Here is a 16,847-nt window from a genome sequence, read left to right as displayed (position 1 = left end):
ATGGTTATAAGCAGTGGTGAAATTCAATTTTTTTTTACTACCGGTTCTGTGGGCGTAGCTTAGTGGGCGTGGCAAGGAAAGGATCTCCATTCCTACCCCACTCCAGGGGAAGGATACTGCAAAATCCCCATTCCCACCCCACTCTGGAGCCAGCCAGAGGTGGTATCTGCTGGTTCTCCGAACTACTCAAAATTTCCGCTATTGGTTCTCCAGAACCTGTCAGAACCTGCTGAATTTCACCCCTGGTTATCAATACAATTATTTCTTCCTACTTTTTCTTACCTTTTAGGAACCGTAGTGGTGCAGTGATTAGAATGCAGTACTACAGGCTAATTCTGCTGACTGTCGGCTTGCCTACGATTTGGCAATTCAAGTCTCACTAGGCTCAAGGTTGACTCATCCTTCCACCCTTCCAGGGTCGGTAAAATGAGGACCCAGATTTTTGAGGGCAATAGGCTGACCCTGTAAATCGTTTAGAGAGATCTATAAAGCACTGTGAAGTGGTATATAAGTCTAGTGCTATTGGTATAGTGTTATTAATGTTTTTGTTAACAAAACTCGTTGGGCTCTTGTCCCTACTCCTGTTCTGGCAACAAAAATGGAGATCAAAAGTAGATATCACAAAGCGTATTAGCATCATGTCACAGAAGTATCATTAAAGATGCTGGAGAGGAATACAAGCTAAGTGACTTTCTAGGTCAGGGGTGTCCAAACTTGGGAACTTTAAGACTTGTGGACTTCAACTCCCAGAATTTCCCAGCCAGGCTTAAAGTTCCCAAGTTTGGACACCCCTATTCTAGGTAAACAGTATCCCCCCCCACGCCCCAATCTGCTTTTCTTCTTTTACCTACAGAAAGAGGAAGTTTTAACTAACAATTGCTAGGGATTTGGCAGAAGAGCAACTTCCCCTGAGGGAGAGGTATTTTTTAAGGGTGAACCTGTGGAATTATACATCTTTGTATCTTTCTCAGGTGAAGAATTCTGCAGTGTACGGTTGTCTGATAAAAGCACCCACACTGAACTTTCTGGTTTTAATTTATGTTTGCATGGTATCTTATTCATTCCATCTTTTTCTGAAGTGTTTTTTTCCCCTGAATCTCAGCTGAAACTTTCCCAGTGTTGATTTATTTATCCATATGCCACCTTTATTATTTTTAATAGGTAACTCAAGGCATTGAACCAGTGGTGAAATCTAATTTTTTTTCCTACTGTTTCTGTGGGCGTGGCTTGGTGGTGGTTGTGGGGGGTCATGTGGCTGGTGGGTGTGGCTATGTAGTCATGTGACTGGGTGGTCCTGCTGGAGCAGGGGGTTGGAGTAGATGACCTCCAGGTACATTCCAGCCTTGGATTGCTGTGCTCTTTCAAGGTATCCTCTGAAGCTGCATCAAGTGCCAGGTTTGTGGTCCTTCCTCCTTTTCCCCTCCTTCCCTGCCTCCCTCCTCCCCACTTTTTTAGCATAACCCCCCCCCCTCCCATGTTTCTGGCCTAGCAGGCCTCAGGGAAGCCTCCTGGGAGCAAAAGTGGACTCCAAATGCTAAAAAAAAAAAGGTTTTTAAAAAAAGGTCCTACCATCGCGCAGAACAGCTGATCATCGGAATTTTTTTAAAAAACTTTGTTAAGCATTTTTTTTTACTACCGGTTCGGGCGAACCGGCACAAACCGGTAACATTTCACCCCTGCATTGAACATGCACAATGCTCCTTCCTCCTTCTATTTTCCTTACAGCAACTATGTGAAGTGAGTTGGGTCGAGAGAGAGGACTAGCCCAGGATCACCCATGCTTAGTCTTCCATGCCAAAGTAGGACTTGAACTCATGGTCTCATACCCAGTGCCTTAACAACTAGATCAAACTGGCTCTACCATTTTTTTTTGTTAACCTTTGAAATGACAACTTGTTTAACTGATTTATTTCCTATATTGCTTCTCCTGTCTTTTAAAAAAATTGCTAGAGATTCATTGTTTCATTTTAATAAAATATAGAATTGCAAATGTAACTATAAAGATAGCTAATGAGAAAGATAATCAGTTTGGATAATACAGCAAGGACTTTTTTTGTTTTTACAGAAATGCTGTTTATTTATATTGTTTTTCAGGTTTGTCTTTTGTTTTGAGAGATGGAGCCAAGTGCTATAGCTGTTGCTATTATTAAATAGTAAATCTGAGATGAATTTAGCTTGGTTAAAGTTTGTTTAATGCCAGATTTCCCTAGGTATAGGGAAAACTATATAGTTTACTAGAAGTCAAGGGAATTACAGTAATGCAATGCTAGAACTGAAAACAATGCACCAAAATCAATCAGGTCAGACTATACCTTCCGTTAGATTAATGGGCAGGGCCCACCACTGGCCCTGCTTCTGATTGCTTATTGTGCTTGAGTGCATAGGAGTTTGGTAGGGATAATGTGCAGCTCCAAACAACATGAGAAGTGAAGTCCCAAAGGCGCTTTTTTCAAGAGGCTTTCTTGAAATTTTTGTTTCTTGCTTCTTGAAAAAAGCATCTTTGGAACATCCATGACCAGGATGACTGAGAATCTCCATCACCCACTCCCAATGGGAAAGAAGGCATGTGTTTGCTCTCTTGCCTAAAAAAACCCTCAACTATATCTGCTGGAAGGGCAAGTTTGTATGCTTATTGGAGGTGAAGGTAAAAGTATCATAGGAAAAAGTTTTTATCCTGCAATACAACAGGGAAGAAGCTTTTCAAAGAAAAATCAAATTCCCCAAAAGATGTAGAGAAGAGATATTACCGTGTTTCCCCGAAAATACGGCAGGAGCTTATTTTCTTTTGCCCCACGAAATATGGCCTTGGGCTTATTATCAGGGAGGGCTTATTGTTTTGGGACTGCCGGGTGGCTGCTCCCTTGTGAACTGGCTCCAAAGAGCCGGGCACAGCCTCAGGGGCAAAACAGCCATGAGGTAACCATGCTCACGAGCAGCCGCCCAGCAAATCCCCTCTCCAGCCGGGCAGAGCACCATTCACTGACCTAGGGATTATCGCTAAGGTGCCAAGTCACGTGGCGCTCTGCCCGCCACCCCCAGCTCCCATGGATTGGCACATTCGGGGTACCCCCTAGGTCAGTGCATGGAGCTCTGCCCGGCTGGAGTGGGGAGCTGCACGAGCACCTGTTCCACCCGCAGCCTCATCAAGCCCTTGCGCAGCTCTCCCAGGGCACTGCCGCTGGCCGCTGCTGCCCGCCACCGCCCCGCTCCGAGCATAACTTCCAAACTCCAAAACTCGGGGCCAAGTCTTCCAGTATCGGCTGCTCTAGGAGTGCTCTCCATGGTGGGCCGGCTGCCGGACAGAGAGTCTTCCAGACAGAGAGTCTTCTGGCAGCCGGCCCACTATAGAGAGCACTCCTAGAGCAGCCAATGCTGGAAGACTCGGCCCCGAGTTTTGGAGTTTGGAAGTTATGCTTGGAGCGGGGCGGCAGCGGGCAGCAGCAGCCAGTGGCGGTGCCCTGGGAGAGCTGCGCAAGGGCTTGGTGAGGCTGTGGGCGGAACAGGCGCTCGTGCAGCTCCCCTCTCCAGCCGGGCAGAGCTCCATGCACTGACCTAGGGGGTATCCCGAATGTGCCAATCCGCAGGAGCTGGGGGGCGGGCAGAGCGCCACGTGGCTTGGCACCTTAGGGATACCCCCTAGGTCAGTGAATGGCGCTCTGCCCGGCTGGAGAGGGGATTTGCTGGGCGGCTGCTCGTGAGCATGGTTACCTCATGGCTGTTTTGCCCCTGAGGCTGTGCCCGGCTCTTTGGAGCCAGTTCACAAGGGAGCAGCCACCTCCCCCCCCCCAGCTCCTGCAACTTGGCGCTTTCGGGATAACACTGGGTCAGTGAGTGGTGCTCTGCCTGGCTGGAGGGGGGGTTGTCCAGGGGGGTTATTTTCAGGGATGGGCTTATATTTTTGCCCACACAAAAAATGTGGCAAGGCTTTAGTTTCGGGATAGGTCGTATTTTTGGGGAAACACGGTAATGACAACAAACATATGTCAGGAGGATTAAAACCAGTGGTGAACTTCAATTTTTTTCACTACTGGTTCTGTGGCTGTGGCTTGGTGGGCGTGGTATGGCTTGGTGTGTGTGGCTTGGTAGCTTGGTGTGTGTGGCTTGGTGGACATGGTGAGTGTGGCAGGGGAAGGATACTGCAAAATCCCCATTCCCACCCCACTCTGGGGCCAGCCAAAGGTGGCATTTGCCGGTTCTCTGAGCTACTCAAAATGTCCGCTATTGGTTCTCCAGAACCTGCTGGATTTCACCCCTGATTAAAACACATTTCCCCCCTGCTGTGGTTCATGCCAAGCTAGGAGCCCAATAAAACACACCAGGTGATCAGTGGAGAGTTAAAATAGGTTTCTTCTTCACCTATCAAGTTGTTTTGAGTGGGCAGCTTAATCGTAACTCAGTCATAAACTGAGAACTAGCTATACTTCAGCCAGTGATCCTGTAGGTGCTTCCATCTGGGCAGAATATTTTTCTGAGTAAATGGAAGGAGGGACACAACCTTTGTATATGTGTGAAGATCAAAATGGCAGGCGTAACTGTTCAGTCACTGTCCAAGCCGTTTTGATTAGGGTTGCCGTGAGGGACTTCTTTTGAGAAATGTTCAGACCACCAACAAAGAAAGATGCTTTACCTCACAGGTGTCAAACTGGGGGCCCATGGGCCAGATGCGTCATGTGCTGGCTACACCCACCCCAGCTCCACAAATGGGAAAAACACATGTCACATGACTCAGCGAGTTTGACACCTGTGCTTTACCTGTTGCTGGCTGGCTGTAGTGTCCCTGCTGGAGTGGTGTAGCTGCTGGGCCCTGCTTTTCCTTTTAGTTTGTTTTGCTGCTGGTTTGATGATGTCCAACTCTGTTTCCCCTTGATCACCAGTTGTTTCTTCTTCAAAACACACTTAAATACCCATTCTCTGGTTTTTTTCAACATGTTCCTCTTATCATTGGAAACCAAGTCTAGTTTAGGGCTGTTCAGGCTACCTTAAATCCCAAGAGAGACCACAAAAAGAAGGGAAAGCCACTCCAAGGCTTCCTTCCCATAATGGCACACATGTAAGAATAGATGGAGCTTCAATGATGCCTTCACAAGCACCACTTCAACTTTAAAAAAAACCCTCCCTTGTTGAATCCCTTGGGCCTAAAGAAATAGAAAAAAAACTTGAGATGCCTTTAGCATAAAAAAAAGTTTTAGGGAAAAATATTGGAGAGGAACAATAACAAGGGTGGACTAGAAGAAAGCACATTTAACAGAACAAGGGAGATCTCTGCGCCTTTAAAATAGCTCTCCTTTTCAAAGTAAGTTTTGGAATAATTAATCATCTCAGGCAATAATAATAGATCTGTATGTCTTTTATGTTAAGATTGCCAGATGTGGGGGTCAAACTAAAAAAGAAATTTATTTTCCTAGGACAGTATATGTAAATAGGAAATGCATAGCTTTAACCAACTAGATTTAGAATTTACATGGCATCTCACCCAAATAGATCTGTTATGGGAAAGTGGGTCATGCTCTTTCCAGAATCCACGTTTACATCAGGCATGAATTCTCTTACTTTCGCTACCGGTTTGGAACCAGGAGCACGCATGTGCGCTCGCTCGCTTCACACACGCGTGGCACTTCTGTACATGCGCAGAACCTTCTGCGTATGTGCAAAGCATCCGTGATGACGGCTGGGCAGGTGGGCAGAGCCTTCCGCCACCACTGCTACCAGTTCGCCTGAACGGGGGCGAACCGGCAGCATCCCACCTCTGGTTTACCTGGTTTCTCTTCTGTGTGGATCCTTCTTTGTCAAGTAAAGGAACCACTTATGACTGAGGTTCTTTTCACACTCCATACATTTATATGGCTTTTCTGCAGTGTGCATTTTAGTAATTTATAACACAACTTAAGAGAAAGAGAATTTAATACATTTGAAAAGTAACCACACAATTGACATTTCATTAATTTTATTTAAGTCCAATTTAGATTTTTTCTTAACCTTTGTTACACCATAGAAAGGCAAGATATAAGTGCTCAGAAAAAAGTTTTTGCACATGCATTTTGTGAGCTTCCTGTCATCCTGGCTCCTTTTGTGAGAGGACTTTTACGTCCTTTCAGCTCTTTCCACATGGATAGTTATATGATGATTCTCTCCCATAATGAGGCCTTTGACGGAATAACTTTCCATATTTCATCATTCATACCAGTTGACTCAGGTCTCAGTTCTACACTGTAGATGAGTCTGATTATTATTTTTAGTAGTACATATGTTTATTGGCAACACTAACTTTAGCAAAATTCTATAAAATTACAACAATCCATATCAGTTCAATACATCCCCTCTAATGTTAACAGCACTCTTTGTCAACATGCACCTTTGTATCTTGCATTGTTATTGTTTTGTTACATGTTAATCTTTATCAGTTAATAGTAAAAAAAAGTCTTCTAAACTAAACTGATTCAGTTGGACAAACAGAGGCATAATGAATCTAGTTCTAGATTCCTGATGCAATTTGGAGTGCAATAAATAATGGATCAAATTTTCCACCTATGAGTTATTACAAGTTTTATCAGTTTTGGAAGCACTAATAGACTCAGGCTGCACTAGGTGCTTGATCAACCTAACCACAGTCCTGAAACTGCGAATCAGAGCAAAAAGACTGGCTCGCCCAATCCAATTCAAACAGGTCAACAGGTCCCTAATGGGGGGAGCCTATGCCACCCACATGACTGAACCAATGAGGCTAGAGCTAGCAGATCACTGGGAAGTATTTCGATTCGTAATAGCCCCCAAAATGACAGACACAGTTATACTGGGACTCTCCTGGCTAGACAAGTGGGAACCAACCATCTGGTGGCAAGGGGGTACCCGCAGACTTAGGATATCAAGGGGCCCTCAACCCCTCCCCCACTAGCAAGCAGAAACACCACCCACACTGGAAGCCCCCCCCAAAAGCCCACAAGAACAACTAGCAACCACATCTGACAAAACCCCCGAGGCCAAACTGATTCCGATGGAATATCAGGACCTCTCAGAAGTATTCAGCGAGGCCGAGTGCAATGTTCTGCCTCCTCACCATGAGGCAGACTGTGCCATCGAAATCATCCCTGGGGCAAAACTACCCAAGCCCAAACTGTATGTCATGACGCCCCGGAAAATGCAAGAGATGCGCAAATACATAGACAAAAACCTAGCAAGGGGGCTCATTGAGCCAGCCAAGCCACGGGGTCGCAGCACCAGTCCTCTTCAAAGAAAAAAAAGATGGAACTATGAGATTGTGTGTGGACTTTTGAGGGATAACTGGAGTGTGCATACACAACCTATACCCCCTCCCCATCATGAAGAACACGCTATCTCATCTGGCCAAGGGAAAAGTCTTCACCAAACTAGACCCCAGAGAAGCATACTACCGAGTACGTATCAGAGAGGGAGATGAGTGGAAAACAGTGTTCAACTGCCCCATAGGGAGCTTTCAATTCAAAGTGATGCCTTTCGGACTGCAGGGGGCCCCAGCGGTATTCATGTAGTTAATAAACGAGGTGCTGCACAAGCACCTCTACAAGAGGGTCCTCGTCTACCTGAATGACATCCTCATCTACACTGAGACCATGGACCACCACATACCCTTGGTCCGCCAAGTACTAAACAAACTTCTGGCAGCCAGATACCTTGTACGTCAAGGTATCAAAATGCGAATTCCACCACGCACGGCTAGACTACCTGAGTTACCAAGTGTCAAATGAGGTAATAGAGATGGAACCAGCCAAAGTACAAGACGTCCTAGGCTGGCAACCCCCTCGCACCTGCAGATAGCTACAAAGCTTCCTATGGTTCAAAAACTTCTACAGGCAATTCATCCCCTCCGTTGAGAAGATTGCCAAACCCCTGACAGACCTCCTGAAGACAGGGAGCGCAGGAACAAAACCTCATCCGGGACAACCCCTACAATGGGACCTAACCTGCCAAGAGGCATTCAAAACACTACAAGAAATGTTTTCAAAGGAGCCGGTGCTGAAGCATCCTGACGCTGAGCAACCTTTCATGATCCAGGCAGACGCCAGCGACATAGCAGTGGAAGCGGTGCTACTCCAAAGAAATAACCAAGGAAACTTACAACCCTACGCCTACACCTCCCGTAAGCTCACAGACACAGAGAGACGATGGGCCACGTGGGAAAAGGAGGCTTTCGCAGTGAGATGGGCACTGCTAACATGGAGACACTTGTTGGAAGGGGGCCAGAAACTATTTGAAGTCTGGACTGACCACAAAAATCTGGAGGCCTTTAGGTCCCCATGGAAACTATCACCCAAACAAGTCCGATGGGCTCAATACTTCAACCGTTTTGATTTTGTTTTAAAGCACATTCCAGGGGGGGGAGGAACTTTCTAGCTGACGCCCTCTCCCGCATGCCTCAGTACAAATGTGAACATGAGCATGTAGTGGACTCCATCATTCCCTCTACAGAAACAGCTGCCCAAGTGATCACCAGGCGGCAATGCCGTGACCAGCAAGACCAACCCGCAAATGACCTAACCACGAGACTCAAAACCAAACTGCTAGCAGACCCCTGGTTTCAAAACAACTAACACATCGTGACAAAAAGAGATGACCTTGCATGGAAGGGGAGAAAACTCTTTGTCCCAGAATCCCTACGTACCCTAATTCTCCAGAGGAGCCACGACGCCAAACCAGCAGGCCACTTTGGGTTCCTAAAGACTTTACACTTAGCCTGGAGGCAATTCTGGTGGCCTGGCATAAAGAAAGATGTGGATAGTTACATGAAAAGTTGCACCATCTGCGCCACAATGAAGTAACAACCCCCCAGGATTGCTGCAAACAGTGGCAGAGCCAACGAAGCCGTGGGAGGAGATCGCAATTGACTTTATAGTAGAGCTGCCGAAAAGTGGGGGAAACATGGTGATTTGGACTGTAATAGACCTGTTTTCCAAACAGGCCCACCTCATACCCTCGGTCACAAGGTGGCTAAACTGTTCGTGAAGTATATCTACCGACTGCATGGAGTACCTCGAAGAATTATTTCAGACAGAGGGGTCCAGTTCACGGCTAAGTTCTGGAGGGAGTTCCTGCGGTCCATTGGGTCCTCTCAGGGTCTTAGTTCAGCTTTTCATCCAAACACCAATGGGGCAGCAGAGAGACTGAACGCCATGGTAGAGCAATACCTGAGGTGCTACGTGAACTATCAGCAGCCCAATTGGGCAGACCTTTTATCTTTTGCTGAGGTCGCGTACAATAATGCTGTTCACAGTAGCACAGAACTCACGCCATTCAAAGTAGCGAGCAACATGGACTTCGTCCCAATGCCTGAGTATCCAAGGGATCCCCCCCTCCTCAGTCAACTTGACTGATTGGATGTTGATGCTGAAAGCAACCTGGGAAAATGTCAAGAAAGCACTGGCTAAAGCGGCACAAACCTATAAGAAACAGGCAGATAAACACCAGGCTCCACAACGGCCATTCCGGGTGGGAGAGAAGGTTTACCTCTCCACAAAATATTTGAGATTAAAACTGCCTAGCAAGAAACTGGGGCCAAAGTTTATGGGACCATTCCCCATAGTAAGGATCATCAACCCAGTCACAGTGCAATTGAAACTGCCTTGATTATTGGGGAAGATACACCCGGCGTTTCATAGTAGCCTCTTAAAACCCATGATCGGATCTACTCTAGACCACTACCCCGGGAGCCCCTGGGCCCTGTGGTCATAGGGGGCCAAACCCATTATGAAGTTCAATGAGTCTTTGATTCAAGGTGGCACAGGAGACAACTCCAATACTTAATCAAGTGGAAGGGCTACCCCTTATCAGAGGCATCTTGGGTAAAAAGTAGAAATATCCAGGCTGATTGCCTTATAATAAAATTCCATGCAGAATATCCAAGCAAGCCTGGGGGAGGAACGCATCCCTAAGTTATACACCTGTACTCAAATTGTTTTGTTTCACACAGGTTGCATTCAGGAAGTGAGGGGAGCTGGATGTCAACTTGTAAAGTGTTTCCATGACTACTATCAAGTCGACATAGAAAAAGGGAGTAGAATTCCATGCACACCTTTGGCCAGAGTCAGGTCTCATATTCCTACAGCTGATGTGTGAAATGCACATGTACATAGCCTGGCATAGCATCTTGTTGGTGAATGTGATTTATGACACAGACAGAAGGGAGGGGATACAGGAGGTAAAGTTCAAACGCAATTAAGTGGAAATCAGTTTCGGCTCCACAGAAGACCATGCCAAAATGTTGATCCTAATAAATGAATGGATTTCTTTTGAACTTTGTCTCAAGGCTCATAAATTAATTAGGTCATCCTTTGGAAACTTCACAACAGTCTTAATTCTTATCACTGCCCTCAGAGTTTATTTGCTCTTCTTTATCAGTGCCTGATATTTTTGATACTTAGCCCTCACTGTCACTATCCTATCAAATGATATATCCTTCTTAATTTGTCTGACCAATTTGTCTAGCCAATTCCTTTCTTTCACATCTTCTTCGTCTTGTACCATATCCATCATCAGACTTTGGTGATCATGTTGACAATCCTATTTTTATCAACAGCCACATGAAAAAGTGCTGTTGAGTTTTGTCTAAACCGGACCCTTAGATTTTGAAGCCATGTTTTTCTTCTGCCTGGACCTCATTTGCCTTCAATCTTTCCTTGTAAATCCACATTTCAAATGCTTCTAGTCTCTTCAAATGACTTTCTGTCAGAGACCAACACTCCACTCTGTAGAGCAGAATAGAAAATATGTAACATCTGACAAGCCTGATTTTCAATCTTAGGCTTATGTCGTAGCTACAGAAGGCCTTTTTCATTTTGAATAGTGCTGTTCGAGCTTTCTCTATCCTTGTTTTTACTTCACTGGCCGTGTTCCAGCTTTCATGTAAATTAGAACCAAGGTTTCCATGTTTTCATGGTTTGCATTTGTGCAATACAGCCAACAGATACTGTAGGGCAGTGTTGGCAAACTTTTTTGGCACCAAGTGCCCAAACCAGAATGCGCATCCATGTGCATGCATGTGCGGTCCCCGGAGTGCTGAAAACCCAAAGACCAGCTGGCTGGTGCGCATGCCTGGTTTTTTTTTGCCATTTTTCAAGCTGTTTTCAAGCAGTTTATGGGCTGAAAAATGGCCCCAAAAACAGCCTGAGAATGGCCCAAAAATGGTCTGAAAACACCCACAAAAGCAGCCCCAAATACAGCCCCAAAAGACCTGAAACAGCCTGTTTTTTGGCCATTTGTCAGGCCACTTTCAGGCCGTTTTCCGGTGCCCTGGCACCCACAAAGACTAGCTGGTTATACTGCACGTGTCCACAGAGAGGGCTCTGCATGCCACCTCTGGTACATATGCCATAGGTTTGCCATCATGGTTATAGGGTGTACATTGCTGTTGTGTAAAAAGGGCAGATTTCTATAAAGCAGTACACAGCATATTAAAATGACAGGCTATTTTTGTGATTAGCAGCCAAAAATCTATAAGATACATCAAGGTGTACAGAATGCAAAATCTTTGTTGGCCAGCATTATTTTCTGGTATTTTCACATTTCACAGGCAATTCCCCTTCTCATTCCTGTGGGTTTAGTCAAGAGGAACTGAAGTAATTTTTCATAATTTCATATTATTTTCTTTTGGTCCCCACTGGTTTCCAAAGATCTCTCTTCTTGTTTGGTAGTTTGCAGTGTCAACACACTGCAGTCACTTCCGTCCTGATCCTCCGGAATATCCTTAACTAGATACAAAAAGAAAGAAAGAAAGAAAGAAAGAAAGGAAGGAAGGAAGGAAGGAAGGAAGGAAGGAAGGAAGGAAAGAAAGGAAATCATGAAAAATTCAAAGTGCAATTTCTCTTGGTTGTGATTTTTAATTTAATACCCCAGTTATTTAATTGAGTAATTCAATATCACATTCCATCTCACTCTGTAAACTTGAATTCTCTTTCAATTATAATATTCATTCAAATCCAATGAATTTGCCATTTCCAAATTGTTGCGAGAACAGAGAAGTGTAAAATCCACTGAGAAATTGTGTATGCATTAAGGAATGAAAAAGGAAGGGGGAAAACAACTGTTAAGACTAGGGAAAAGAATAAAAATGTTAACTAGGAAAAGTTACTGCGAATCAATTGAATTTTTATCTATATATTGGCTATAGCGGAACTAACACCAATAAACCTTGAAAAAAATGCATCAGGGAAATACAGCTCTTTCTGCTGCTTGGGGAAGCGGTGCTTATTAAACATCTGTTCGTATTTCTCCAAAAACCATGATCAAATGGGAAGCACAAATAGTTGGGAGCAAGAAGCTCACTTATAAAGACACAATAAAGACAACATCTTCATAAAATAATAGCCCAGCAACAGAGATGCCTAAAATCACCAATTTCTTGAAATTGGCTGCCAACAGGAATCTGGAACAAATATAAATTTAACAATTTTTTTTAATGTGCAATAGAATTTGCCACCTCCAGCTGACAGTATTTTGAAAAATTCAGAGTTTATGATTAAAATAATTACTGATTTCCATCAGTAAATTCATCCCTGCCAATTGTGAAAGTCAAATTTAAAAAAAAAAACTTCCCTACCTAGGATCTGTATGCATAAATAGGAAATGAATAAATTTAACCAACTAAATCTAGAATTAACATTCTCACCTAAATGTATCTCTTTTAGGCCGTTGCTCCTCTTGTACCTCTTTCCACATGCCCGAGATTTATATGGCTTTGACTCTGCGTGAATCCTTTTATGGGAAGTAAGATTACTGCGTTGGCTGAAGCCCTTTCCACACTCCATGCATTTAAATGGCTTCTCTCCTGTATGGATCCTTTGATGAGAAGTAAGATGACTGCTATAAGTAAAGGTCTTTCCACATTCCATGCATTTAAATGGTTTCTCTCCTATGTGGATCCAGCTATGGGACGTAAGGTGACTGCTATAAGTAAAGCCCTTTCCACATTCCATACATTTAAATGGCTTCTCCCCTGTGTGGATTCTTTTATGGGAAGTAAGACTACTATGTTGGCTGAAGCCCTTTCCGCACTCCATACATATATATGGTTTCTCCCCCGTGTGGATCCTTTTATGGGAACTAAGTTGAATGCTATGAGTAAAGGTTTTTCCACAGTCCATACATTTATATGGCTTCTCCCCAGTGTGGATCCTTTTATGGGGAATAAGTTGACTGCTATGAGTAAATGTCTTTCCACATTCCATGCATTTAAATGGTTTTTCCCCAGTGTGGATCCTTTTATGGGAAGTAAGATTACCATGTTGGCTGAAGCCCTTTCCACACTCCATGCATTTATATGGTTTCTCTCCTGTGTGGATCCTTTTGTGGGAAGTAAGCTGAATGTTATGAGTAAAGGTCTTTCCACATTCCATGCATTTATATGGCTTCTCCCCTGTGTGGATTCTTTTATGGGAAGTTAGATGACTGCTATAAATGAACATCTTCCCACACTCCAAGCATTTATATGGTTTCTCCCCTGTGTGGATCCTTTTATGGGAAGTAAGATTACTATGTTGGCTGAACCCCTTTCCACACTCCATACACTTATATGGCTTCTCTCCTGTGTGGATCCTTTTATGAACAGTAAGAGACCAGTTTTCACAGAAGCCTTTTCCACACTCCATACACTTATATGGCTTCTCCCCTGTGTGGATCCTTTTATGGGAAGTAAGTTGAATGTTACGACTAAAGGTCTTTCCACACTCCATGCATTTATATGGTTTCTCCCCTGTGTGGATCTTTTTATGGGATGTAAGATGACCACTGTAAGTAAAGGTTTTTCCACACTCCATACATTTATATGGCTTCTCCCCGGTGTGGATCCTTTTATGAACAGTAAGACTACTGGGTTGACTGAAGTTCTTTCCACATTCTTTGCATTTATATGGCCTTTCCCCTGTGTGGATTGTTTTATGGCAAGTAAGCTGAACACTCTGAGTAAAGGTCTTTCCACATTCCATACATTTATATGGCTTCTCCCCTGTATGGATCCTTTTATGGGAACTAAGGTTGCTCTGCTGGCTAAAGCCCTTTCCACACACCATACATTTAAATGGCTTCTCTCCTGTGTGGATCCTTTGATGAGATGTAAGAGATCCATTTTCTCGAGAAAGAGTGAAAGTCCCATTGTAATGTTTTCCATTGTCTCTGCATATATAATCTTCTCCTTTGGATTGGGTTGAATAATGTTCATTTACATTGGATGTATCTTTGACTAGTCTTACATCTTTCCCAATATGCTTTTTCTTGTGTTTTCCTTTTTGGGTAAGAAAGCCTTGAATCTGTGCATCAATGGAAGATGAGCTTTCCTTATTCCAGTTTCTCTCACAGTTTTCTAGTTCTATTTGAACTGCATGTTTTTCAATTCCTTTTCCATGTCTAATCAATTGGAATGGTTCAACGGAATCTTTATTCTTCTGCCCAGAGGCACCTTCAAAGGAAAAGATAAATGAAGCTGGTAATGAGGTTAGGAAAAAAGATGTCAGAAATCATGTGATTAGTTTCTGAAATGTTGCCAAATTCTACCTATGGCATCATAGGTAGACCTCAACTGTGAGAGACAAAATGTAAAAAAAAAAAAGACCAAACAATCACATTGGCTGATTTGGAAATAATTTATTTGCAAATTATGGTGGAAAATAAGTATTTGGTCACCTACAAACAAGCAAGATTTCTGGCTCTCACAGACCTGTACCTTCTTCTTTAGGAGGCTCCTCTGTCCTGCACTCATTACCTGTATCAATGGCACCCGTTCGAACTTGTCATCAGTATAAAAGACACCTGTCCACAACCTCAAACAGTCACACTCCAAACTCCACTATGGTGAAGACCAAAGAGCTGTCAAAGGACACCAGAAACAAAATTGTAGACCTGCACCAGGCTGGGAAGACTGAACCTGCAATAGGCAAGCAGCTTGGTGTGAACAAATCAATTGTGGGAGCAATAATTAGAAAATGGAAGACATACAAGACCACTGATAATCTCCCTCGATCTGGGGCTCCACGCAAGATCTCACCCCGTGGGCTCAAAATGATCCCAAGAACGGTGAGCAAAAATCCCAGGATCACATGGGGGGACCTAGTGAATGACCTGCAGAGAGCTGGGACCAACGTAACAAAGGCTACCATCAGTAACACACTATGCCGCCAGGGACTCAGATCCTGCAGTGCCAGACGTGTCCCCCTGCTTAAGTCAGTCCTTGTCCGGGCCCATCTGAAATTTGCTAGAGAGCATTTGAATGACCCAGAAGAGGATTGGGAGAATGTCATATGGTCAGATGAAACCAAAATAGAACTGTTTGGTAGAAACACAACTCGTCGTGTTTGGAGGAGAGAGAATGCTGAGTTGCATCCAAAGAACACCATACCTACTGTGAAGCACGGGGGTGGCAACATCATGCTTTGGGGCTGTTTTTCTGCAAAGGGACTAGGACGACTGATCCGTGTACAGGACAGAATGAATGGGGCCATGTATTGTGAGATTTTGAGTGCAAACCTCCTTCCATCAGCAAGGGCATTGAAGATGAAACGTGGCTGGGTCTTTTAACATGACAATGATTCCAAACATACTGCCCGGGCAATGAAGGAGTGGCTTCGTAAGAAGGTCCTGGAGTGGCCTAGCCAGTCTCCAGATCTCAACCCCATAGAAAACCTTTGGAGGGAGTTGAAAGTCCGTGTTGCCCAGCGACAGCCCCAAAACATCACTGCTTTAGAGGAGATCTGCATGGAGGAATGGGCCAACATACCAGCAACAGTGTGTGCCAACCTTGTGAAGACTTACAGAAAACGTTTGACCTCTGTCATTGCCAACAAAGGATATATAACGAAATATTGAGATGAACTTTTGATACTGACCAAATACTTATTTTCCACCATAATTTGCAAATAAATTATTTCCAAATCAGCCAATGTGATTGTTTGGTCTTTTTTTTACATTTTGTCTCTCACAGTTGAGGTCTACTTATGATGCCAATTACAGGCCTCTCTCATCTTTTTAAGTGGGAGAACTTGCACAATTGGTGGTTGACTAAATACTTTTTTGCCCCACTGTATAAAACCACAAGTTCATGTCTGAGGCTCGGATTTCATTTGGATACCAGCTGCACAATTGCCTGATATATTCCCACCCAAACTACCTTCTTTTGCTTTTCACTTTTCTCTTGCCAAAATCACATAATTGCACAGGAAAATAAAACTAGAGTTCTTCTAATAACCCTACATAGCATATTTGCAATATTTATTTATTTATTTTTATTTATTCAATTTATAAGTCGCTCCCTCTCCACAAAGGGAGTCGGGGCGGCGTACAATCAAATATACAAGCATATGGCATGGAGGAGGCATACATAATTTTTTTTTACAATTCATAAATAATAATAATAGCCACAAAGTTAAAAAAGCAGTAACAATAAAATTAAAGACAATTAAAATGCCCTAAAATTTAAAATTTACAATTTAAAATTGCCAGGGGGATTAGAGAGTAGAGTTCTAATTAAGCCAGGCCGGCTAGTTGGAACAGGTGGGTCTTGAGTTTCTTGCGGAAGGAGCGGAGATCGGTAGTTGTCCTAATGTCGGGGGGGAGGTCATTCCAGAGGGCTGGGCCCATCACAGAGAAGGCCCTACTCCTGGGCGCCGCCCTCTGGCACTGCTTAGTGGACGGCACCCGGAGGAGTCCCTCTCTGTGAGAGCGAATTGGTCGCAGGGATGTATGGGGTAGGATGCGATCCCGCAGGTAACTAGGTCCTGTGCCATGGAGCGCTTTAAAGATGGCAATCAACACCTTGAAACGCACCCGGTAGACCACAGGGAGCCAGTGCAGCTCGCGCAGGAGAGGTGTTACATGGGAGTACCTCGTACTCC

General features: G+C 44.2%; 1 protein-coding gene across 2 annotated transcripts in view; it reads right to left on the bottom strand.

Moving 5' to 3' along the window:
* Positions 1-16,847, bottom strand: part of LOC309383414 (uncharacterized protein) — a 38,476-nt gene that overhangs the window by 904 nt on the left and 20,725 nt on the right. Inside the window, exon 6 of one of the 2 annotated variants that reach the window (XM_081935941.1) lies at positions 12,635-14,419. In XM_081935941.1, the coding sequence (XP_081792067.1) occupies positions 12,635-14,419 (1,785 nt within the window). Of the gene's footprint in view, positions 1-12,400; positions 14,420-16,847 lie in introns of those variants that run through there. The other variant, XM_081935940.1, reaches the window with a different exon arrangement.

Source organism: Natrix helvetica, assembly GCF_964273705.1.
Source record: "Natrix helvetica genome assembly, chromosome: 1".
In the NCBI taxonomy this organism is placed as follows: Eukaryota; Metazoa; Chordata; class Lepidosauria; order Squamata; family Natricidae; genus Natrix; species Natrix helvetica.
This window is presented reverse-complemented; position numbering and strand designations above follow the sequence as displayed.